We start from the raw sequence: 25,687 nt of genomic DNA, 5'->3' as shown, positions 1-25,687 counted from the left end.
CAGTATGTGGTTTTATGGAGGAAGCAGGTATACATAACCCAGAGGGGCAGGCTGCTAAGCAGCCCTTCATTTTCTTCAGTAAACTGAGCAGACTTCAGGAGATGTTTCTTTAACTGTAGGTCACAGGGTGTCATGCAGATGACAGCCCTAGCCACACAACAGTCCTCTGGTAACTCTGCACAACACTTCTTTTACTGCTCATAACAAACTTGGAAATGAAACAAAGTGATGTGGACTGAATCCCACTTTTCTACATATTTTCCAGATGGGGGATGACAATCAACTATCTAAGGTTTCAGATACACTATGCGTTGGGTCTCTTACAAATGCAACTTTCTGGATATTCCTCAGAGAGCCTTTGTGCAACATGAGGAACTGATGTGAGTGATCTCTGCACTTGACTGTCACCAGCCTTTCAGAAGCAGTAATCCAGGACAGAAAAAAAAAGCGTAGGTCCTGCCTAGAAACTTCCATGCCTTGAACAACAGAACCCGGAATCTCATACTTCACCTATACCATCTCCCAAACAGTAGCCCTCAGAAACAACTAATGAGAAGACTTTTGCTAACAAGGTCCCCACTAAATTTCAAAAGGAATCCCTGTCTCCAAAGTCCTTCGCTCCAATGTCTGAATGTCCACATTCTAGCAATAGAAATGCAGTCAACTCCCTTCCACTGTCCAGGGAAGCTATATCACCCTAAACCTTGTGATGCTAAAACCAGGGACTACCTAAAATGGACCACACCAGCCCCAGTATTCAGATTCATACCACACACAGTCTTACTACCATACATGTGTTACACACTGACTGCACAGGAACACATTGTTCTACTCGTCAGGAAAGCTACCCTTCCCAATAAATAAATAAAAGATAAAAGCTTTCCATCAAGACTACTGCTCCCTTTCCAATAAGCTAAGTGAGCAGAGGGCAAACAGACCGAAGTAAAAGAGCTGCGGAGCACCAGAATACATGCTGACAGCACACATAAGTTGGTTATGTCATCAAACCTGACAAATATAGTGCTATTTTAGAGTGAAATATCTGCCTTCTCCCTCACAACGTAGCACACAGCTGATTAAAGAAGGTGCAGCTAGTGAAAGGAATTTCTTATTAAGAGTGGTGTTCAGTAAATATGAACTACGTAGCTCAACTTTTTTTGGAAATGCTTTTAATGGAGGTTTTAAATGGATATATGAACAAAGAAATGAAGGTAAGTCAAACTCATACAGGTGTCCCTATTAGCCCAGTAACGCTGCTCAGCAATGGAAACAGTAGTTTCTCTAAAAAAAAAAGCCTCTCTCCAAAAAAAATCGACCATGCAAAAAAATGCAGATATACTACTGTAAGAAGATTATGTGTTTCTAAATTCAAGAGTGAGGTTACTTGTTGTACGTCACATTCCACAGCATGATATTCTAGGCTAGACAACTTTAAAAACATTAAATAACTTCTACACAAAAAAAAAAAAAAAAAACAGATGAGAAAATGTTTTAGAGGAAATTATACAAATAACAGGTTGACATTAAGAAGCTCATGGTGATAAAGGCAATAATTGAGATAAGAAAGTTTGTCTGAAGCACAGATAATCCTCAATCATAAAGAGAAGAGAGATATGTAAGAAAAGTGACCCACATTTCATACAAAACATCCACTATACTGTGCTTTTAGATCATTAATAATCCGTACTGACCTGTCCAGAAAGCCAAAGGGGCCATAATCAATCGTAAGTCCTACTATGCTCATATTATCTGTATTGAGCACCCCGTGGCAAAATCCAACACACTGCCATTCTGCAACCAGCCTTGCAGTCCTTTGAGTGATCTGAGACAAAAAGACAATAATTTTAATTTGTTTATCTGATTTCTAAATCCATCTATAACAACCATGAAAAGTTGCATACCCTACAGGACAGCACTAGTCAGTCCACAAGCATGTATTTGACAAAAAGAACTTGTCAATGTTGTTACTAGATCTTTGCTAGCGCGCCTGGTCCTTAGTAAGTAAACTTAAAAGGGGACGCGTATAGGCAGAAGAACCTTTTGATTCGCATGGTGTATCCTAGCCATGTAGTGACCAATGCTCATTAATAATCAATACACCAATCAAAAATGTCATTAGACAATCAAATCAACAATTCATGAATAACCACACCTCAATATACGTTATAACAGTTTTATTTCCCTATTAGTTACAATTCTAATGCATAAGGTTAACTCAAACTTTACTCAATCAACTCTGTTAATTCATTAGTGACCACCAATAACATAATCTAATCAGAATGTGAGAAAACATATGCTCTAATGCTGCCGCATAAGCCAACAAAGATGAATATCTCAACATCAGTAACAGAGTTCAGCAATCAGTTTGTCAATCATTTGTCACTGTCAACGTCACCCAAAGGAACCTTACCTAACCCAGATTAGCATTAGCATGTGGGACTTCATGCGAAAACAATTTGGAACATGAATTTAGAAAACATCGAACTAAGAGAAAAACTTTCAGACAGTGCAGTTGGTACCTAGAAAGAAAAGGCACAAAAGTTAATCAGTCACATTGTCATAGCTACCTATCCACGGAATGGATGAGCAACAAAGTGAGTCTTCGTCTTCATGTCATCAATCTATCAGCAACGCATCAGGCTCTCAAGAGCATGTGCCCAATGATAGAATCTCAAATCGCGTCTTCCAACATCAGTTCTCCACTCACATCTGAAGTTTTTGTCATGACATTTTATTAAGGTTACCCAGTCCATCCCCCTAATTCCTAACTGGTCTGTCAATCACCAGTTATTTACCCTAACCAATACTGCTTATTTTACAAATCTAAGTTCTAAGATTACGCAGTTCTCAGTTCGTTGATTGGTTCACTGTATGATGTCCCCATCATCCGGCTCATCAGGTATCGAAAATGTTGCATTTTCTCCTCCAGTCAGTGACTCTTGTTCGAGTCCTGGGAAAGCACATCCAGTCTACACAGTCTATGGAATGAAATTGATACATCATCTCCTGTTCGTCGGTACAATGCAGAAAATTCTAGCTAAGCAGACTTTATTAACATCCAGTAGTCAGGAACAGTTCAACACGTTTGTTTCTCTACAGTACATGATTATTCTGCTGATGCACGAGGCCTGGCAAAACTAGAGCACAACTTTGGCTAAGTTAGCGCTACAATATAATGCAAAACACACATTATACATCTTAATATGACATTATTACGTTACTATTGCACATTTTCAATATTTCATGCATGTTTAATCATTTTAGTACAACTCACTGCTGTTACTGGCTTGCGTGTTACAATGTGATCACCAAGAATTGTGGAAACTGCTGGCACGATAGGCAATGTTAGAAAAAAAGCTGCCCCTGTACGTGTGTCCTACATGTGGATATTTTGCAAACAGTTTTTGTTATCTGTAACAGCAATTCCACTTGAAAAATGTACGGAGTTTTGGCGTTCCTGTGTTAAACTCCATGGTGGTTTGGCCCAAATCTCACTTAGCATAAATGTTATCTGCCCTGGATGTTAGTGTGAATGCTGAAATGCTTCAAATGCAAAAAGAGATAATTCTAAAGCCCTATTTTGTGGTAGTGTGGTCGAGCAGTAGGCTTATCAGAGGGTAGTGTTAAGCATTTGTTGTACACACACAGGCAATAAATGAGGAACACACACTCAGAGACAATTCCAGGCCAATAGGTTTTTGTATAGAAAAATATATTTTCTTAGTTTATTTTAAGAACCACAGGTTCAAGATTTACAAGTAATGCTTTAAATGGGAGGGGGGCTCCTCGGGGTAGCCACCACCTGGGCAAAGGAGAGGGCCACCTGGGGGTCGCTCCTGCACTGGAGGTCGGATCCTTCAGGTCCTGGGGGCTGCGGATGCAGTGTCTTTACCAGGGGTCAGGTCTTTGAAGCAGGCAGTCGCGGTCAGGGGGAGCCTCGGGATTACCTCTGCAGGCGTCGCTGTGGGGGCTCAACTCTGGCTACTCACGGTCTCGTAGTTGCCGGGGAGTTCTCCCTGTGGTGTTTGTTCTCCACAAGTCGAGCCGGGGGGGTCGAGCGCAGAGTGCAAAGTATCACGCTTCCGGCGGGAAACGTGTGTTGTTTCAAAGTTGCTTCTTTGTTGCAAAGTTGCAGTCTTTGTGGAACAGAGCCGCTGTCCTCGGGAGTTCTTGGTCCTTCTAGATGCAGGGCAGTCCTCTGAGGCTTCAGAGGTCGCTGGTCCCTGTGGAATGCATCGCTGGAGCAGTGTCTTTAGAAGTGGGGAGACAGGCCGGTAGAGCTGGGGCCAAAGCAGTTGGTGTGTCCGTCTTCTCTGCAGGGTTTTCCAGCTCAGCAGTCCTTCTTCGTCTTAGGTTGCAGGAATCTATCTTGCTGTGTTCTGGGAGCCCCTAAATACAGAATTTAGGGGTGTGTTTAGGTCTGGGAGGGCAGTAGCCAGTGGCTACTGTCCTGGAGGGTGGCTACACCCTCTTTGTGCCTCCTCCCTGAGGGGAGGGGGGCACATTCCTATCCCTATTGGGGGAATCCTCCATCTGCAAGATGGAGGATTTCTAAAAGTCAGAGTCACCTCAGCTCAGGGCACCCTAGGGGCTGTCGTCACTGGCCAGTCAGGACTCCTTGTTTTTCTCATTATCTCCTCTGGCCTTGCCGTCAAAAGTGGGGCCGTGGCCGGAGGGGGCACTAGCTGGAGTGCCCTGGGGTGCTGTAACAAAGGGGGTGAGCCTTTGAGGCTCACCGCCAGGTGTTACAGTTCCTGCAGGGGGAGGTGAGAAGCACCTCCACCCAGTACAGGCTTTGTTACTAGCCACAGAGTGACAAAGGCACTCTCCCCATGTGGCAAGCAACATGTCTGGTGTGTGGCAGGCTGCTAAAACCAGTCAGCCTACACGGGTAGTTGGTTAAGGTATCAGAGGGCACCTCTAAGGTGCCCTCTGGGGTGTATGTTACAATAAAATTGTGTGCATTTATTGTACTGAGAAGTTTGATACCAAACTTCACAGTTTTCAGTGTAGCCATTATGGTGTTGTGGAGTTTGTGCATGACAGACTCCCAGACCATATACTCTTATGGCTACCCTGCACTTACAATGTCAAAGGTTTTGCTTAGACACTGTAGGGGCATAGTGCTCATGCACTTATGCCCTCACTTGTGGTATAGTGCACCCTGCCTTAGGGCTGTAAGGCCTGCTAGAGGGGTGACTTATCTATACCTGTAGGGAGTGTGAGGTTGGCATGGCACCCAGAGGGGAGTGCCATGTCGACTTAGTCGTTTTGTCCCCAGTAGCACACGCAAGCTGGCAAGCAGTGTGTCGGTGCTGAGCGAGGGGTCCCCAGGGTGGCATAAGATATGCTGCAGCCCTTAGAGACCTTCCCTGGCATCAGGGCCCTTGGTACCAGAGGTACCAGTTACAAGGGACTTATCTGGATGCCAGGGTGTGCCAATTGTGGAAACAAAAGTAGAGGTTAGGGAAAAGAACACTGGTGCTGGGGCCCGATTAGCAGGCCTCAGCACACTTTCAAATCATAACTTGGCATCAGCAAAGGCAAAAAGTCAGGGGGTAACCATGCCAAGGAGGCATTTACTTACACCTGTTATTTAGGAGGTTTCACGTTTTTGATACCTTGGGGCTCCCATGTTGGATCCCACTTAAGTTCTTTCACCCTGTGTGATCTTGGGCAGCTCTGTTACTCTCTTCCTTTTTTTGCCCTTATCACAAGTACCGGACATACGACAGAGGGCTTCAAGCCAAAGTTTTCAACTAACTTGTTTAATGTCGGAGGTCAGGTTAAGCATTTCCAAACTGCTTAGCCTGGCATGTAAATACCATAGCATTACCTACTTTGCCACCTGGCAAATAATAAGCCTTTCTGCTGAGACTTAAAGCCAAAACAAAACAAACAAAAAAAAAAACCTTTGAGCTGTGCACAGCCCACTTTGGACATCTGATGTTTATGTCACGTACAGATTTTGCTTATGTTATCCTGGATTTACTTAACATTCAAATATGCCAGCATATGTTCACCAACAAAAAAAAACATAACACAAATGCAACACATTCATTCAGTTTAGTTAGCAGCCTCTTATTGTTCTGACGTGCACATAAGATAGTAAACTAGGTCATAAAATTAACACATTTGGGAAGAAACAAGCTAAAACAGCACCGAGATCTCTCAGTAACCTTAGAATTCCAATAATTTGTAAAACAATGTTTGCACTAATTAGTTTGCACCCCACATATTTCTCAAAATAGGGGGAGAATCAGAAGAACACAATAGCTGTGAAAGGCATATCTTCACAGATTGCCTTAAAAAATGTATGAGTGGCAGCTGAACATGAAGCACCATTAACAGAGGACAACAAATAAGTGAGGTGGGGTGATGAGGAGGAGATAAGGAAAAAAAAAAGAAAAAAAAAAGAAAAACTAAAGTGAAAATTTTAAAAAACATGCTTATCAGTGCCAGCATTATTGTACTTGGCTATAAAAAGGCAGCAAAAACAAATTAAGGGAAATAAAAGTGTTTAAATATAGGACACACTTTTGCTCGATTAGTATGTGCATGGGACCGTTTGACTTTTTGCGTATTGTAATCCACAACCCAATTTAACAATCCAACTCCAAAATATTTTGTCTTATGAAGTGTTGTTAGTGCCAGCTCTGTAGCCTACGAAAGCACCAAGATAAACTAAACATGAAGCGTTCCTATGGTGCTTCCCCTTAACAATATCAGTGCCAAGGGGCAGTGCTACAACACCCATATTAAAAAAAGCATCAAAAAGGTTTTCATACAACATTTAACAGGCATGAAATTAGAGTCTTACCTCTCGAAAAAAGGCAGCGTTCCTTTTAACTGTGTCACTGGGGTAAGATTCCTGTATTTCTGGATAGAACGTGCCAATCACATAGTCAAGCATTTTCACTCTAATATAATCTTGATCAACACTGGGGCCTGTTCGTCCTGTCAATTCATCTGTCGGCTTAAAAATTTCAAAGGAGCCGAACCTTTTTCAGGAGTACAAGAAAAAAAAAAAAAGTGTTAACAAGTTACTTGAAAAAACAAGCAAACTGAAAATACAGATTTTCCATTTTCTCTAAGAAAAAACACCTGAGTAACTGCGGCCAATGATAAACCTGGTGCAAGAGCTAATGACTAACACACCCAACCCCTTACTCCTTTTTTGTGTGCAATGCTGCTTCACCTCTCCAAAAACAACAACAACAAAAAACACAAATCCACAAGTCAATTATGCATTGGATGACCACCACCCCACCCCATTCGCCTGGCTTTATCCTAACCTTAGAGAAAATGACCAGACAGACAACAGAACTTTGGTTGAATTAAACAAGAAGAGCAAGTTAGGACATACAAAACATGCAAGTAGATTCCACACAATGAACAAGGCCATCCCTTGTAGCCGTCAGGTTATACTTTATATCCATCATGCGGGATAATACTTGTCTCCATGTCTTAAACAGAACTTAACATTCTTATAGCAAAAGATGGAAAGCCAGCATTTGGATTCAAGATTGGAGGGTTCATAATATGCTAGTTCAAACCATACACACCACGAGGGACCATCAATCCATTTTGAAATAGAATTCCCACCCAAAGCAATGAAGCACCTCCAAAATATTTTTCTAAGGGGCACCAACTTATATAAAAAAAAATTATATATATATATATATATATATATATATATATATATATATATTAATGTCGCTCTTGTTGAGGGAACTTGGGAAAGAGACACATCAACATGTCTCATCGACCTCCCCCATGTGTGCCATCAGGCTAATGTGGGCCAGGACAGTCTGTTATGAAATGACACTGGAAGCACTCCAAGAACCTGGTATTCTGTGGGACTAAGGACTATTTACAATACAATTTCAACTAAGACGCCAAAGTTTGGTTGCAATGGGAAGGCCAGATAAACTGTTGTGCTTGCGCTGGCTGATTTACCAATGGAAAATTAAACTCTTTATGGAGTACTTGATCCATTTACTGTATCCAGAGTTCAACTAATCAAAACCCTTCTAAGCAAAAGGAGTAAACAGAATTTTCCAGCATACTCACACCACATAAAATATCTAGCCAACTTACAGTCTGCACTACATCTGTAGAAGCAGGATGTCGACTACTTCTCAAACACCAGCCAAACCATGTAGCTCAAGAAAATATACTCTTTTATTGAGACAAGTGCTCAACTACCAAAAGAGGACATCCATATGCCCTGGTAACTCCATCCACAGATGCTTGATCAGTAAATGGAAGAGTGAGTCCTGATGACCCCAGAAAAACTAGAAAACCAGAACACCCAAAGGAAATGCCTGTTATGCCTGCATTAGATACGTAATCAATCTTTGCACCTGTGCCAATACTCCAAAATCATTACAAGCAGAGAGCAGTAGAGAGATGGGGGGGAGGGGGTCTTGTAGTACTTCAGATCTGGTGTCCTGAAATGTGGGGTGTTGTAAATGAGGTAAAAAGACTAGTTGTGCACAGCTCCAATGACCTATTAGTCTTAACTGCCCTATGCGTACCAGCTCCAATTGCTATGATCCTGAGGGAACCTCAATTTCAATATCCCCTAACATTAGCCAGACCCGGAAGAGATTGACTGAATGGGAATCTAGGTTCTGAGTAAGTTGTGGCACAAATGTTATGCTCTCTCTGTCTTGGACTTTGAGACTTGGTTCCACGTAGGGGGTTAACATGCCTGACAGCTGATGCAGTTCTCATCCGGAAAAAAATGACACCAACAGTGAAGAAGGCCCATGGTCAAGCATCTGATCACAAACGTTGCAGTCAAGAGCCAGGTAGTTGATCAAGAGAGACATCTCTTCCACAGACAATTTGCCTCAGTGGATATAACCCTGTGCTGGGCTCATGAAATGGACCTACTAACTTGTGATTCAACAACAAAACCAACAGACATTCCAAAAGTGAAGTGACCATTTCAGGAATCCATATGCTCAAACCATCAAGTACCTACAAAACGCATCTGGTCTGAAAGAGGGACTTTGAGACTATGACACTACTTTCATGTGGTGGTGTTCAGCTTCGTCAGACTATTTATCCTGGGACCTGAAATACGTCATCCGGATAAACACCCATTCTAGTCCTAGCAAGCAGGGTTGCAACACCTTGGTGTTCAAGAAGAAACTGTGGTGTTCTCTCAACTGAGGTCACAAAGAATTTCAGCTGAAATCCCTGCACCATTAGCTGTGACAAAGGGTCATTCAGGATTAGTTGTGCACATCAATGCCATCCAACCTCCCTCAGCATCATAGGCAGATATTTGCCTTGCCATTAACCATCAGTACCTCTCCCACCATGCATGGTACAGCCATGCAGAGATGTAATATCTGCATCAACCAGTCCTGCAAAAAGCCTTTGTGAGGTATCCAACAGACTGATGACTAATCATTATTGATAACCAAGTAAATGCACATAAACGCAAGCCCTCTTTCATGCAAAGAGTAGACCCGGGATACCAGACCTGCCTCAAAGGATGGCATTACTCACAGTTTTGCATTAGTACGGAGTAGGATTACTCTCTGACATTGGGTAAATATAGTGCAATTAGTACTACCCTGTGGAGAAACCTGGGCCTGGCCACACTGTGCCTCCAGGTCAATTTTGCCACCTTCACTCACCAACCCTCATCATCTTTCCCTAATAGCTTTAACTCTTCAGCCATCTCCGTGATCTTTGCCAATGGATGAGCTAGATCCAGAAATCTGTCGGAATGGACAACCCCTTTCTTGGGAGTTCTAGTTTGCAGAGAAGCCAGCATGAGCAAATCGACCCCTTGACTTTCAGGTCCTCCTCCTGCCCCTCAATATCAGACACTGAACCTTCAGACAGCTCCATTTTTTCCTCATTCAGTATTTTGCAGAGCCTTTCAGTCACACTGCTCAGCTTGATAAAGGCTTGCGAACATTATATCTGGTACAAGAATCCCTCCTATCTGTCAATATTGATGGTCTCATCGTACTCTTCATTTGAGCTCTAGCTAGTCACCGACAGCACAGGCCGTCTGAAGGTGTTTGAGTCCGACTTCAGGTACTGGAGAAGGTAGTGGAGAACATCTCCCTCAAACATGAAGTTGGAAGCACAAATGGTAATGTACTTTGAATTATCATGGGGGTACTGGTTGCTGGTGTTTGTCATAAGTCATGAAAGTTGCAGAAAACTTGTCTTACTCTTCCAGTGGCATACCTCAGCCCTAGGAAGAGTTATAAGAGGGTTTTCTCCTGTGAGACACGGTAGTCCAGGCCCTTACATGCGATCTATCCACGACTGATGGGAAGAACACTCATGGAGAAGATAATTCAACAGGTACAAAGAATGCATCATTGGGACGTGCAAAATATTGTACTGGGTAGAGTAATAAAGTGGGTAAATAAGAAGGATGTGTTCTGTGTGCCAATGAATTGGTTTTATGGCCTCAGACAGTAAAATCAGATATGAAAAAGACAGAGACTAGTAATTATCAAGGACAGAATAACACTGGTATAATACCATAAAAATAAAAAGGATTAACTCACATAAACCCACACATACGAGTGCCCACAATTTGATCTTACACTCCTCAGCAAGTTAAGCCAACAATGTCAACAACTCTGTACTTATCTGCTGCACAGCCAAAAAAAAAAAAACAACACACACTAAAGAACAGGAGGTTGCACATGATAAGGTCTGCAAGAACTGGCATGTGGACTATTATTGGCTACAGTTCATCTTAGTTTTTGTTTTCAAATACTGTTGTCCCAAACCATTTTGGGAAAACAGTGTTTGTCACTTAAACTAGTCCAGAGTAAAGTGAGGAAAGCCAAAGCATTCAGTCTAGACACAGAAGTGGTGTCATGTATAATAGTCAAAGTATATGACTCACTGGCATTTTTCATAATTCTAGAAATAGGTCTTTTCTCGTCATTATACGACACAAATGTCTCTTTTTTCAGGTAGACTGTTTGTTTCATATAAGCAACAAAGTTAGAAAAAAAATTCATTAAAACTCGTGTATGTAGATTAATACTGTAACACATGGATATTGACATATTTTATAAGGACACTATGAAGCAGATATTCTGAAGATGCGGAATAACTGCCATACCCTCTTACAACAGTATACTAATGTAGGGCATTATTCTAAAGTTAGTTTTCAAATTTGAGGGTACAGTTATTCACCATGTACAGCAGACACAGTCATGAACCTTCTTCCCTACCTGCAACCGTTCCGGATATTAGCAAATTGTTGTCCTGTGACTAAAAGCAAACAGAAGCGCTCTCACAAAATAACAAGAGGTGGTGACATCCTATAATCTGCCAGCTGAAGTGGTGGTGCTGCAAATGTCCTTTGAGCGACAGCAAGTAAGATTGTTTTATATATGTGCTGTTGTGCATAGAATTTTTCCTCGGCATTCAGAGATGAACAGTGTTTCCTATATTACTAATAAGTATCCACATACATGGGGACGTGCCGGTCGGAGTACAATATTGTCCCTTTTCGCTCGGCCTCCCGGTGCCAGCTCTATTTCCCCAGTGTGAAGCCCTCCTAACCTCAAAAAAATAATAATAATAATAAATAAATAAATAAATAAAAATATGGAGAGCCCTGAAAGAATCATCAGTGAAGAACTGAACCAATGGCAAAGAACGTTACTGAGGACATACCATGATTTGGCTGGTGCCATTAAAGACAAATACACTGGCCTTAGAAACAATAACTAGTTAAGCTGTTTTACAGGCCTGATCAACCATCATTACAAGCAGAGGTGATGGGACACAACCAAGATATGCGGGCTTGCCTGCCGAGGCAAATGACTGGAACCCAAGAGAGATCGTGGTGGCTCTTTGAGCAACCCAGACCCTCAGAAACCAGCATTTGCACAAGTAGATGCATATATGGGCTGGGATTAAGGAAGCTGAAGTCAGAGACCACTTAGAATAGGCAGAGATGGAAACCACAGAGTCCCGCCAACCTGACACCAATCTATGTGGCCTTGAGTAAGGTTCTAGAAATGAAAAGCCTTTATGATGAGCCAAGAGCCTCCGATACAGCACGATAAGTTGCCTTCCCCCCCCCTCAATATTGATGCCATATTGAATTGGTCAGACTGATGAGCTTAATGTTAGACAAAACGAGGAAAGACGGAGTTTTTCAAGCCAAGGAAACCAACGGACTTAAAGACAGGTCCCAGCTGACATATGGACTTGGAGGATGCGAATTTTCAATGAGAACAAGCATTGGCAAAGCCAATAGGTTTTGCCTTTGTTTTTTCTTTTGCATTCTATCTTACCATCTAACTGGATTATAGATATTAGCAAAAAGGTTAGAATAATGTTTGTTTTAAATTTGATAAACCGTTAATAGTAATGTATGTTTGATTGCAAGCTGGATATCCCAGGGTTCCAAACTTGCAATTGGTACCTTATATAATATGGCACTGTATTAGAGTATAGTAATAATGGGTAGTTAGCAGAGTGCCACTACGCCTGCTGCATTCAAATCATGCCCATGTTAACTGCAAGGTAACCATAATTGCGGCTGCCTGTTTAGTACTGTTCATAATGAGAAACAGGATGTCTTCTTTTCTGAAAATCCTATAGTGTGGATTCCAATTTTCCTTGAAAATGCACAATAAAATGAGCTCTCAGCCGTAGTCAGGCCCCTGCTCTGTCTGTCCAGATATTTGATGGTCTAGAGAAATAAGCCCTCGAAGACGTTGAAAGAGGCTTGTTTATGAGACCATTCATTAAATAACTCTTGCCTCTGCTGGCTGCACGGATCTCCCTAACTGTTATGTGATGCATCCCAGGAGCATTCATTGGCCCCGCCAGCAGCTCTGGATGGAGAGACCTCACATGGCTATCTGAGGCAGTTTTTTGAAAAGGCTATGTCGCAAGCAGGTGTTGATATATTAATGTATAAATCCAGGTGAGTGGAAAAAGCTTCACTTACACCACGCCCTGCTTCACGCTGATTCATGGACCAACTGAGGCCAGAGTCTTGCGGATGTCACTTAAAACAAATGCTTTGCTTATTGTGACTAATGCCATGCCCAATCTCTCGTGACTCATGTGGATGGGATCCAGTCCGCCTGCACTACCTGACCACAGACAGGCCAGCTGACTCAGGAGTCAGAGTCAGCGCTAGGGGCTCGTCACCGAGAGTGGGTGCTGCAGCAAGCTGTTCGCATGATGACAGACAGCACCGGCCACGGCTACCACACACAAGCAGCTCTGCGGGAACCCGCAACGCCGGCTGACTAGCTCACCTGCCCAGTGATGGTGATGAATAATCAGAAGGTGCCTGAGAGACCTGGTAATATAATTTAAAAGATGTAATTAATAATTATAAAAATCAGTTGTGTGACTGCCATTTCTGTGTTCAACTGTCTGACCTGTGATGTGCTGCACAACTGACTGACTCACTGTCTCTCATATTATTAGCGCCTTGGGTGGCGTGCCGGGGGAGGCAGTCGGATTTTTATACAAGAATCAAATGCCTTTTTGAAACCATCCTAACAGAATGAAAGACGATTGCAGGAATCACACATCCCCCTCTCATCCTAAATAAGGAAGAAGACGGCATGCGGCAAAGAAAGAAGAAGGCATGCAGAAAGAAAAAGTAAGTACCTTCCGCGTCATAGCCAGAGGAAGGACACTGGCCAGTAGCCTATGTCCAGTGACAGGAAGAAGTACTTGGTCCCGAGGCAACGCAGTGGCATGCATGGCAAAGAAGAGAGCAGGAAGTGGAAACAGATTACGTGCTGGCCAATCAGAAGCACGTAATTTAGAGCAACGTTGGACTAAGCCAATTGTAAGTAAGGAGTGGTTTCTAAGCCTCAAGCTTTTTTTTTTTTTTTTTTTTAAACTCAACAAAAGATTTCACAAGCACGTGTGTGCAGGCAAAACCTAAAACGTGCTAAGATCAATAAATGTATCACACATGAACATCCATGCCAAAACCGAGAATAATTAAACAGTTAAACTCATGAAGGGAAAAGTTCCTGTGCCTAACTGCAAGTAGTGAGGGTGCTGCCGTTGACACCAGGGGAAAACAAAAAAAATCAGAAAGCAAGGATCAGCTCCAGGGAGCACTGAGCTGCTTTGTGCAAGAAATGGAAGCTTAAATGAAATTTAGCTGAGTGTATGTAGAGCAAGGACTCCAAGGAGGCAAGGTTAGACTATTTGCAAAGACAGCATGTCTGTGAGTCCTGGAAGCCCCACCTCAGTAACCCAACAATAAAGTACAGGAAGAAATTAAGAGATTGCTCATATATTTGAAAGGGCATCAGGGCGCAGGAGATCCTCCAGTGGTGAGACATTCTTATAAACTCTGTAAGAGAACGGAATGGGGTATATAGTAATGACTGTTCTGAAGTTTATGAAGGGGAAGAATACCACCATGTGAGCAGCAATACAACAGAAAACTGTCCATGCGTCCGTTTTCAGATGAGTCATGGGCCAATGAATAAGTAAAAAAAAGGCATTATTTACAGTAAAGAATAAAGCTAAACAACATGAACATAAAAGCCTCCCTACTTACCTAATTCGTGTAAAGCTGAATGGTAAGACAATAGAAACAACTCTCTATGCAAATTGAGGAACACGTTTTGTATTGCTATTAAGGGTAGAAGGGTCATAATGCAGTCCCTGGATAATGTTAAATACAGTAGTGATTGGTTTAGTAAACAGTAGGTGTTTTTGTGTCACATATGTTTATCTGCCGGTGCAGATTACCCAGGGAGAAGACCGGATAACTGCGAGGTTGTTTTTTTTTTTTTAATTGAAATACCTGTTGATGATACAATGCTTTCCTTTTGCCCTTTACTTCGCGTAGGGTCTTCATCTATCCATCATGAAATGGTTCTCACTGTGCACAACGTAGTTGATATAAACTAAAGTGGTTTCCTTAAGTTCATCAGCTCACTGACAGGGGCCACTGTCACCATAGCACACTCTTGAAGGGAGCATTTATGTGTTTATATTGCTGTGATTATTTCCATTGAACATTAAAATAAACATCCACATTTCTTTCTGGCATAATAGCAAAACAATTGCTTTCTGTGTGTAACATTTGACTATAGTGAATTCTATCTCATTAACTACCTCAACCCAAGCGGCCTAGTGCTACTGTGGAAACTTGTGTATTTAAAGAACATCACTAACAACCAACAAACAGCAAACCTACCTTATAAATGTTGAAGCTATGCGCAGGACAACTGTGCATTTCTCATTTTTTGGATTGCCATCATAGAATATATCTCGGACAACAGTAGAGTCAGAGGTGACACATGACCCAGCCCTTGTTGTGGGTATTCCCAAGTGGAACATTGCCTCGCTGCAAAGAAACTCTCTAATACTCGACCTTAGAACCTTGCGCCCATCTGCTTGCCTGTAATCAAAGACAGTAAAGATGTGAAAGTACATAATACATTACAAACGATGAAAGAAGTAGCAAAAAGCGCAGCCTTCAATCAAGACTGACCAGACAGCAATACGTTAGTGGCTGTTGTTGTTAAAAACTGTAATGCGTTATTTTGACAAATTTCAAAAATGGAAGAAGTCAGCCTGATGAAAACAGGCTGACAATTTCATTTTTGAGAAAACTTAAAATAGTGGGATACCTTTCTTACAAGAATTTGTTTCCTTGAAAAAGGTAAATGAACAGCATGAAAAACAGCAAGAACGGAAAGAGGGTGGATATGGGGAAACAGTAAGGGGTTTATTATAAAAATAAAAAATAAAGGAGTAAAGTGAGAGAGGGGCTAATGAGCTTTACAATGGGAAAGCAAGGGGTTTGCACAAAAAAAGTGAGTAAAGCAGAGAGGTAAGTAAGGGGGTTTTAAAACAAGAGTGAAGGGAGAGAGGAAATAAGCGTTTGAAAAAAGTAAAGCAGGAGGAAGAATATGGGGTTTGTAAAAGAAATGGGAGTAATGCAAGAAGGGAAGTAGGGGGTATGTAACAAAGGGAGTATATGGAGAGCAGTAAGGGGTTTGCATAAAACAAAAAGAGGAAAAGGAGCACGTGGTTTACAAACTGAGGAAAAGTGGGGAGATGAAGATAACAAAGGGCACAGAAAACAGGACAGAGGCTCATGGAATGAAACGGGGAGTTCCATGGGGGAGGGTTGCTCATAAAAGCCAAAATAAGGAAAACTGAAGATTCTTCAAGAACGTCTTTCAGAAGTCTTTATTTTGTCAACCTGGTGAAATACGTTTGAAAAAATTGTATACAATGCTTCTGCGAAATACATTTGTCACAATAGTTTTCTGAGTGTTGATTTTTCATCATAACTCGCTTAACAACCGTTAAAAACAGAGCCATAAAGCACAGCTCTCACTAACCCATCACAGGAAAGACAAAGCAATACTGTCAACCAACCCCTTCATCCTTCACCAATCTTTCCCTACATACGTTTACACACACCACTGAAACTTCAGAATTTATGATTATTCATGCATCTTTCCATGACACCCTAGAGAAAGTATTTTCTGAGTTCCAAAATAGGAGTTCAATAAGCAGATTTATCTTGTTGCAAATACTTCTTTATAGGGTCGATGTAGGAGAAACTTTCAACAGTTCCCAGCAAAGAATTCTACAAAACTGTGGCAGCGGACTATAATAATCTTAAGAGAAGAAACAACAGATTGATGCGATGGCCATGAAATTCATTTACTGTCAAATAACAAATGAAAATTATATAAATCCGAACAACATAAATCAGATATGTGTTTGGCACTATATGTTTTCCGCTATAACCTAAGTTCCATGAAACCCACTCCTGAAATTACCCCGCTATAAATGTATATTAAACATTCACAATCATGTTCATAAACAAAACTGTTACAATATGACAGATTTGTGATAGCATGGGAGTAGATGCAGATATCGTTTAAATAAGGGATACTTATTTTTCGGCCCTCAGGAACTTCACAGGCTGCCCCCTGGTGAACAGCAACACTAATCTGCAGTTTACTTCGGTTAGCCCAATCTTCAGAAAGATGTTAAACGGGGCAAGAATGTAATTATTCATTAACTAAACACACAGATCGTGTCCTGCTGCGCTTCTCTTTAGGAACACCTTAATGTTTAAAGATATCTTGTGACAAACGTAATTATATGATTAAGTCTTTTCTAAATTCAAAAAAAGTGTACTTCTTTAATGTGCAATATCGTTTCACCGTAGTACATCAGATTATAAAACTGCATTGAAAAGCATTTTTAAAAGTGATTGTTTTCCAATATCAACTTAAAAAAAAAAAAAAAACATTCATTCCCCCCTGCCCTGAAGATAAAATCATGAATGTATGCAAGTCAGTCAGTTGCCATGTGTACCCTCTGTGTAGCCTAGGTTATTGATATACATGGAACAACATCATTATATTTTATTAAATCAAGCACAAAAGGATTTTGGACAGCGCACATCCTTAACTCATGTATTTCAAGGTGGTCTGGAGTGATATTGAAAAAGGAACTGAAGTGTAATAATACACAATGCGTTTAAGCAGAGAAGCAGGGATTGATCCCAGGTTTTCTGGTTTCACATTGTCCAATTCAGCCGCTAGATGGGCAACCCCTTTCCCTCTCTCATTTTACATCAAAGTTAATGCTTTGCACTTAGCCCTTGGGGTACGAGGTTACAGAGCTTGTGGCATACACAAGCCGCATGTAGGAGTGGCTCATTTTAGTCTTTAGGATTGAAAAGAAGATTGAACTGAGTCAGCCTTCAGTAGGTTGCTCACCTCTATCACATAACTGGACTTAACCCCTTCGCTGCCAGGCCTTTTCCCCCTCCTGTGCCAGGGCTTTTTTTGCCTATTTGGGGCAATTCGCGCTTAGGCCCGCATAACTTTTTGTCCACATAAGCTAACCAAGCCAAATTTGCGTCCTTTTTTTCCAACATCCTAGGGATTCTGGAGGTACCCAGACTTTGTGGGTTCCCCTGAAAGAGGCCAAGAAATTGGCCAAAATACAGGGAAAATTTTGTTTTTTTTCAAAAAAATTGGAAAAAGTGGCTGCAGAAGAAGGCTTGTGGTTTTTCCCCTGAAAATGGCATCAACAAAGGGTTTGCGGTGCTAAACTCAGCAGCTTCCCAGCTTTCAGGAACAGGCAGACTTGAATCAGAAAACCCAATTTTTCAACACAATTTTGGCATTTTTCTGGGACATACCCCATTTTTGCAATTTTTTGTGCTTTCAGCCTCCTTCCAGTCAATGACAGAAATGGGCATGAAACCAATGCTGGATCCCAGAAACCTAAACATTTCTGAAACGTAGACAAAATTCTGAATTCAGCAAGGGGTCATTTGTGTAGATCCTACAAGGGTTTCCTACAGAAAATAACAACTGAAAAAGAAAAATATTGAAATTTAGGTGAAAAAAACAAATGTTTCTCTACGTTTTACTCTGTAACTTTTCCCTGCAATGTCAGATTATCGAAAGCAATATACCGTTACGTCTGCTGGACTCCTCTGGTTGCGGGGATATATAGGGCTTGTAGGTTCATCAAGAACCCGAGGAACCCAGAGCCAATAAATGAGCTGCACCCTGACGTGCGTTTTCATTCTATACCGGGTATACAGCAATTCATTTGCTGAAATATAAAGAGTAAAAAATTGCTATCAAGTAAAACCTTTGCATTTCCAAAAAGGGCACAAGATAAGGTGTTGAGGAGCAGTGGTTATTTGCACATCTCTGAATTCCGGGGTGACCATACTAGCATGTGAATTACAGGGCTTTTCTCAAATAGATGTCTTTTTTACACACTCTCCTATATTTGGAAGGAAAAAATGTAGAGAAAGACAAGGGGCAATAACACTTGTTTTGCTAATCTATGTTCCCCCAAGTCTCCCAATAAAAATGATACCTCACTTGTGTGGGTAGGCATAGCGCCCGCGACAGGAAACGCCCCAAAGCGCAACGTGGACACATCCAAATTTTTGGAAGACAACAGAGGTGTTTTTTGCGAAGTGCCTACCTGTAGATTTTGGCCTCTAGCTCAGCCGGCACCTAGGGAAACCTACCAAACCTGTGCATTTCTGAAAACTAGAGACCTAGGGGAATCCAAGGAGGGGTGACTTGCGGGGCTCGGACCAGGTTCTGTTACCCAGAATCCTTTGCAAACCTCAAAATTTGGCTAAAAAAACACATGTTCCTCACATTTCTGTGGCAGAAAGATCTGGAATCTGAGAGGAGCCACAAATTTCCTTTCACCCAGCGTTCCCCCAAGTCTCCCGATAAAAATGATACCTCACTTGTGTGGGTAGACCTAGCGCCTGCGACAGGAAACGCCCCAAAGCGCAACGTGGACACATCCAAATTTTTGGAAGACAACAGAGGTGATTTTTGCGAAGTGCCTACCTGTAGATTTTGGCCTCTAGCTCAGCCGGCACCTAGGGAAACCTACCAAACCTGTGCATTTCTGAAAACTAGAGACCTAGGGGAATCCAAGGAGGGGTGACTTGCGGGGCTCGGACCTGGTTCTGTTACCCAGAATCCTTTGCAAACCTCAAAATGTGGCTAAAAAAAACACATGTTCCTCACATTTCTGTGGCAGAAAGATCTGGAATCTGAGAGGAGCCAAAAATTTCCTTTTACCCAGCGTTCCCCCAAGTCTCCCGATAAAAATGATACCTCACTTGTGTGGGTAGACCTAGCGCCTGCGACAGGAAACGCCCCAAAGCGCAACGTGGACACATCCAAATTTTTGGAAGACAACAGAGGTGATTTTTGCGAAGTGCCTACCTGTAGATTTTGGCCTCTAGCTCAGCCGGCACCTAGGGAAACCTACCAAACCTGTGCATTTCTGAAAACTAGAGACCTAGGGGAATCCAAGGAGGGGTGACTTGCGGGGCTTGGACCAGGTTCTGTTACCCAGAATCGTTTGCAAACCTCAAAATTTGGCTAAAAAAACACATGTTCCTCACATTTCTGTGGCAGAAAGTTCTGGAATCTGAGAGGAGCTACAAATTTCCTTCCACCCAGCGTTCCCCCAAGTCTCCCGATAAAAATGATACCTCACTTGCGTGGGTAGGCCTAGCGCCCGCGACAGGAAATGGCCCAAAACACAACGTGGACACATCACATTTTTTCATAGAAAACAGTGCCTACCTGTGGATTTTGGCCTCTAGCTCAGCCGGGCCCAGGGGGGGCAGAAATGGCCTAAAATAAATTTGTCCCCCACCCCCCAACCCCCCCGGGAGCGACCCTTGCCTATGGGGTCGCCCCCCCTTGCGTGACATTGGTGCCAAAAAAAAAATCCCCGGTGCCTAGTGGTTTCTGCCCCCCTTGGGGGCAGATTGACCTACAATCGGCCAATCTGCCCCCAAGGGGGGCAGAAATGGTCTAAATACAATTTGCCCCCCAGGGGAGCGACCCTTGCCTAATGGGTCGCTCCCCATCTCTACAAAAACAAACAAACAAAAAAAAACCACAAAAAAAACAATTTGCCCTGGCGCCTAGAGGTTTCTGCCCCCCCCCGGGGGCAGATCGGCCTAATACAAATAGGCCGATCTGCCCCCAGGGGGGCAGAAATGGCCTAAAATAAATTTGGACCCCCCCCCCCCCCCCCCACGGGGAGCGACCCTTGCCTGCAAGGTCGCTCCCCTTGCGTGACTGCGATAAAAAAGATCCCTGGTGCCTAGTGGTTTCTGCCCCCCTTGGGGGCAGATTAACCTACAATCGGCCAATCTGCCCCCAAGGGGGGCAGAAATGGTCTAAATACAATTTGCCCCCCAGGGGAGCGACCCTTGCCTAATGCGTCGCTCCCCATCTCTAAAAAAACAAACAAACAAAAAAAAAAACCACAAAAAAACTATTTGCCCAGGCGCCTAGAGGTTTCTGCCCCCCCTGTGGGCAGATCGGCCTAATACCAATAGGCCGATCAGGGGGGGCAGAAATGGCCTAAAATAAATTTGCCCCCCTCACCCCCCCCCCCCCGGGGAGCGACCCTTGCCTACAAGGTCGCTCCCCTTGCGTGACGGCGCAAAAAAAAAGATCCCTGGTGCCTAGTGGTTTCTGCCCCCCTTGGGGGCAGATTGACCTAAAATCGGCCGATCTGCCCCCAAAGCGGGCAGAAATGGCCTAAGTACAATTTGCCCCTCCAGGGGAGCGACCCTTGCCTAAGGGGACGCTCCCCATCTGTAAAACACAACAACAACAAAAATCCCTGGTGCCTAGTGGTTTCTGCCCCCCGTGGGGGCAGATCGGCCTAATAAAAATAGGCTGATCTGCCCCCATGGGGGGCAGAAATGGCCTAAAATAAATTTGCCCCCCAAGGGAACGACCCTTGCCTAAGGGGTCGCTCCCCTTACGTGAAAAACAAACAAACAAAAAAAACTCCCTGGTGTCTAGTGGTTTCTGCCCCCCTTGGGGGCAGATTGGCCTCATAAAAATAAGCCAATCTGCCCCCAAAGGGGGCAGAAATGGCCTAAATATAATTTCCCCCTATGTGAGCGACCCTTGCCTAAGGGGTCGCATCCCACACCTAAAAAACAAAAGAAAAAAAAAAAAATAATAATAAAAAAAAAAAAAAAAAAAAGTATCCCTGGTGTCTAGAGGTTTCTGCCCCCACTAGGGGCAGATCGGCCTAATAATAGGGCCCATGGGGGGGCAGAAAAGGCCTTAAAAAAAATGACCCCGTGGGAGCGACCCTTGCCCAAGGGGTCACTCCCTTCTGTCAATTTCATTTAAAAAAAAAAAAAAATCCCTGGTGTCTAGTGGGGTTTCAAAAGCCGGATTGCAAGCAATCCGGCTTTTGAAACCCTCGGAGAGACTTCAAAGGGAAGGAAATACATTTCCTTCCCTTTGAAGCCCCTCCGGGCCTCCCCCACGTGATCGAAAGAGAAATGCTGAGCATTTCTCTTTCGATCGCGCTGGAAGCTCTGCTTCCAGCGCGATGGGGGAGGTTGTGTGATTGTCAGCGCGCGCTCGCGCGCTGACGTCACAGGGAGGGGTGAGGGGGGGGGGGGGGGTCGGGGGTTGAAGGGGAAGGGATTCCCCTGTCAGCCCTGACCTAGGGGGGGTGGGGGGGGGGCGGCCCTCGGGAGGAGCGCTAGCGCTTCTCCCGAGGTCAGCATTCAGGACGTAATGGTTATGTCCATGGCGCCACACGGGCGCTGCCATGGATGTAACCATTACGTCCGTGGCGGGGAAGGGGTTAAAAGGACAGAGGCATGATTAGACCATCAAACAATTTGGTAAACCGGGAGTGCCAACACCACAGTACAGGACTCTTTGTTACAAGGTCCATCACTTTGCCATTGCACCATATTTTAGTGAATGGGCACTCAGACTGGGTGTACACTCCCCAATGAGAAAACTAACGGATTTTTTGGCTACTGTCCAGTTTTTTTCTTTTATATCATAATAATTACTACCAGTGATTAGTTTAATGTAGGTTCTTCCTATTGTAGTAACAAAAATGTTCAAAGAATGATTTTCCAAGTGCACTGGGTTTTTTTTTTTCCAATTAATAAAAAGCATGCCTTTTGGTTCCATGGTTTCCATTTATCTAATAATGCAAGATCCGTGGTCTGAGTGGTTCCGATGGTGAAACTCAGAGACTACTCTCACCTATTAAATGCCACTATGCTGTGGAACCGGCCTAGAATCTGAACAGTTTATTACAAGCCTATTTTGGCACAGTGGTAAAACCAGGATTAAATGTCAAATGTCCGAGTGCCATGACTAATGGGGGAAGAGTGGCTGTTTATGCCCGCCCGCCTGAGTGAATTGCGCACCTTCTTGGAGGGTCTTTGTCAAGGATTTTTATAGCACTCATTAACTTAACTGATCCTGTTTCTACTTACTCAATATTGAGAGATAAGAGACTAAAGTCACACGGGGATCGTGAGGCACAAGATTGTTTTTCATTCTAATTTAATAATTAAGGCCAAATGAACAAAGCATTTTGCTCGTCGCCGTTTGCGACGTGCAAAACGCAATTTAGGATGTACAGACCCATATTTGCGATTCGGTAATCTATTTCCAGAATCACAAAAAGGGTTTGCGAGTCACAATTAGGAAGGGGTGTTCCCTTCCTAATTGCGCATCGCAGTCTCATTTATGATTGTTTTGTGACCGCGAATGCGGTCACAAAACAATCGCAGTTAGCACCAGTTTCACACTGGTGCCTAATGGCAGCAAAAATATTTTTGTAGAGCAGGCAGTGTTCCTATGCTCTGAATAAATGATAAGAAAACTTTTCATTTTTTGTACTTGAAATGCATCTCGTTTTCCTTTAAGTTAAACGGGCTGCATTTAAAAAAAAAAAAAAAAAATGCTTTATTTAAAAAACAGTCACAGACATGGTGGTCTGCTGTCTCCAGCAGGCCAACATCCCTGTGAGGGTGGCCATTCCCAATGGGGTCTAAAATTGCGACCTCTCTCATGAATATTGATGAAGTAGGTCATTTGCAACCCCCTTACGAATCGCAAAGTGTCACTTACAGTGTTGTACATATGGTTTCGAGATTCCCAAATTGCGAGTCGCAAAACCTGTATTTCGTACATGTGGCCTCAAGTCACTTTCTTAGTACACTTGACTCACCAGAGTTAGCAATAGCAAGCCGAGAAGACTTACTCCAAGGTTCGGCAGATGGGCATCACTAGTGACAAATCTATACTTATTCTAGAGACTATGGGTTTAAATTAGAGACCAATATGGAATGAAACCGTTAAAATATCCATGATCTTCACCTTGTTGGCATCAACGCTGCCATCAATCACTCACAGGCCATACTTTTCAGCCTCTGGGAAAAAGTTAAGAGTACCCATGGTTTAAATTGAACGAAAAAAGTCATACCAACAGGAGTGAACTTGTACATGCACAGTCTTTATCCGCCCCTTGTCCGATCTAGTGTATACAGTGCTTTACATGGAAATGCGGAAGTGGTGGTACTCACTCTGCACTGTAGCCCCTTGCTCCTTAGAAGTGCGTTTACTCTCCCATTCAACGTTATGCATTGCCTGGAACTTCAGGTACACTCCCTCCCAAATTAAGTGCGGGTACTTAGTACATGCCCATTTAAAAGTGTATAATGAAGTTCAACTGCGTAACAACCCTGAGCCGCATTACCTGGAATAAGGGGTGAGCCCGGCGCCCTTCAGCTGGATCTCCCAGCGATCCCCCTGGGGGCCCAGCACTTCTCCCAGGTACATGGCAGCGCCGTCCCCCAGCTGCCCGGCGAAGCTCCCAAACTGGTGTCCGCAGTAGCAGTGCGCGGCGGGCTCGGCACCGGGCGGCAGGCGGCAGCCGCTCAGGTACAGGGCAGCCTCCTCCTCCTGCAGCACCGCCGCCTCCAGCCCAAGCAGCGCCAGGGCGGGCGCAGAGAGCGCCACCACCTGCGGCCGCTCCAGCGGGGACGGCCGCACCCGCGAGAAGCAGGCCCCGCGCACCTGGCGCGGCCGGGACGCCTCCTCTCCCTCCCCGGAGCCGGGCTCCACCGGCAGGGCGCGCAGGGCCAGGTTATCGAAGCGGAGAGAGGCGAAGGGACCCTCTGCCGCGCGCTGCATGACTGCCCCCAGCGAGGCCCGCTCTCGGACTCCCGCGGGAAGCCCGCTGCTGGAGAAACGGCCGCCCCCGGCGGAGGCCCGGCACCAGAGAAGCCGTGGTACACCCAGAGCCAGGAGCGCTGCCGCCATACGGAGCTAACCGCAGGCAGACCGCTGCTGGCGGCGAGCAGCCATGCACACGGCGCGCGATAGAACCGGGGTCTAGCTCCGTTTGTTTTCACAGCAGTTTGCGCTCATCTCTTGAACCACTAGTGAACACTCCCACAGAGCAGCTGAGAACGGCGGTGTTTACAGTGGCTAATGGGGGGAAAAACACCCGAAACAAGCACCGCCCACTAAAGAAAGTGAACGGTCCAATAAGCAAAGCGAGTACGTTTCATAACCCCTCTTGTGCTGTTTATGTTCTGCCTGCGTCAGTCTCGACACCGGGTGTGATCGGCAAGCTCGAAAGGGATCACAGTGTCTGTCTATTTATAAAAAGAACCTTCTGGCCTTGTGTCGTGAAAAAATAGTTCCTCAAGCTGCATTGCTATGCAAGGTAGCACACAGTGTTGCCAGAACGCAGCCACAAAGAGATATGGCGATGAAGCAGATTCTCCTGCAGTCAACGTTACTTCATGAAGCAGCAGGAAAATGTCTCTTAAAGGCTGAGGGGGCCAAATCCCAAACCACCACTATACCAGAGAGAAGAGCTACTGACCTAAAGAGAAGAGGTACAGAGGCAGAGTTCATCCAGCTGTAGGAGATCTGGGTAGTGGCAATATGAAGCATATCACTGGCAACTTAAAATTATATTTCTCTTACCTGTGGGACCCGTGTTTTACTTTTTTTGAAAGAGGAGTTGAGGATTTTGGGTAAGGTGGAAAAGTCTTGATGGAGCAGCAATGAGGCCGATAATTCAAATACTTTTGTAGGCGTGATTGTTTTGCAAAATTGATGACGGTGCACTGTACTGTTAAAGCAAGTGTCTTAACTAGAAATTATTAATGAGTGTTTATGCATTTTGAATAATGAATTTTGTAGAAAATGAATAACGTAGAGAAAAAAAAAATAATGCACACATTTGAAAATGTGACCTCGGAGAATGGCCACCAATGTTCACGAAATGTACGAATTAATGATTAATACTTAAGAAATATTGAAGCTGTACTAGATTAGTG

The 25,687-nt window shown here is 43.7% G+C and overlaps 1 protein-coding gene across 1 annotated transcript in view; it reads right to left on the bottom strand.

The window, feature by feature from the left end:
* SELENOO (selenoprotein O) overlaps positions 1–24,841 on the bottom strand; it is a 99,475-nt gene extending 74,634 nt beyond the window's left edge. The window contains exons 1-4 of the mRNA XM_069229635.1: positions 24,091–24,841; positions 15,203–15,406; positions 6,821–7,001; positions 1,692–1,822 (exon numbers count right to left, since the gene is read on the bottom strand). Of these exons, the coding sequence (XP_069085736.1) occupies positions 1,692–1,822; positions 6,821–7,001; positions 15,203–15,406; positions 24,091–24,656 (1,082 nt within the window). The 5' untranslated portion in view covers positions 24,657–24,841. The remainder of the gene's footprint in view (positions 1–1,691; positions 1,823–6,820; positions 7,002–15,202; positions 15,407–24,090) is intronic.
* Positions 24,842–25,687: the final 846 nt, after the last annotated feature.

This window comes from Pleurodeles waltl, chromosome 4_1 (assembly GCF_031143425.1).
Source record: "Pleurodeles waltl isolate 20211129_DDA chromosome 4_1, aPleWal1.hap1.20221129, whole genome shotgun sequence".
NCBI lineage: Eukaryota > Metazoa > Chordata > Amphibia > Caudata > Salamandridae > Pleurodeles > Pleurodeles waltl.
The sequence above is the reverse complement of the archived record's forward strand: the minus strand, read 5'-3'. Positions and strand labels throughout refer to the sequence as shown.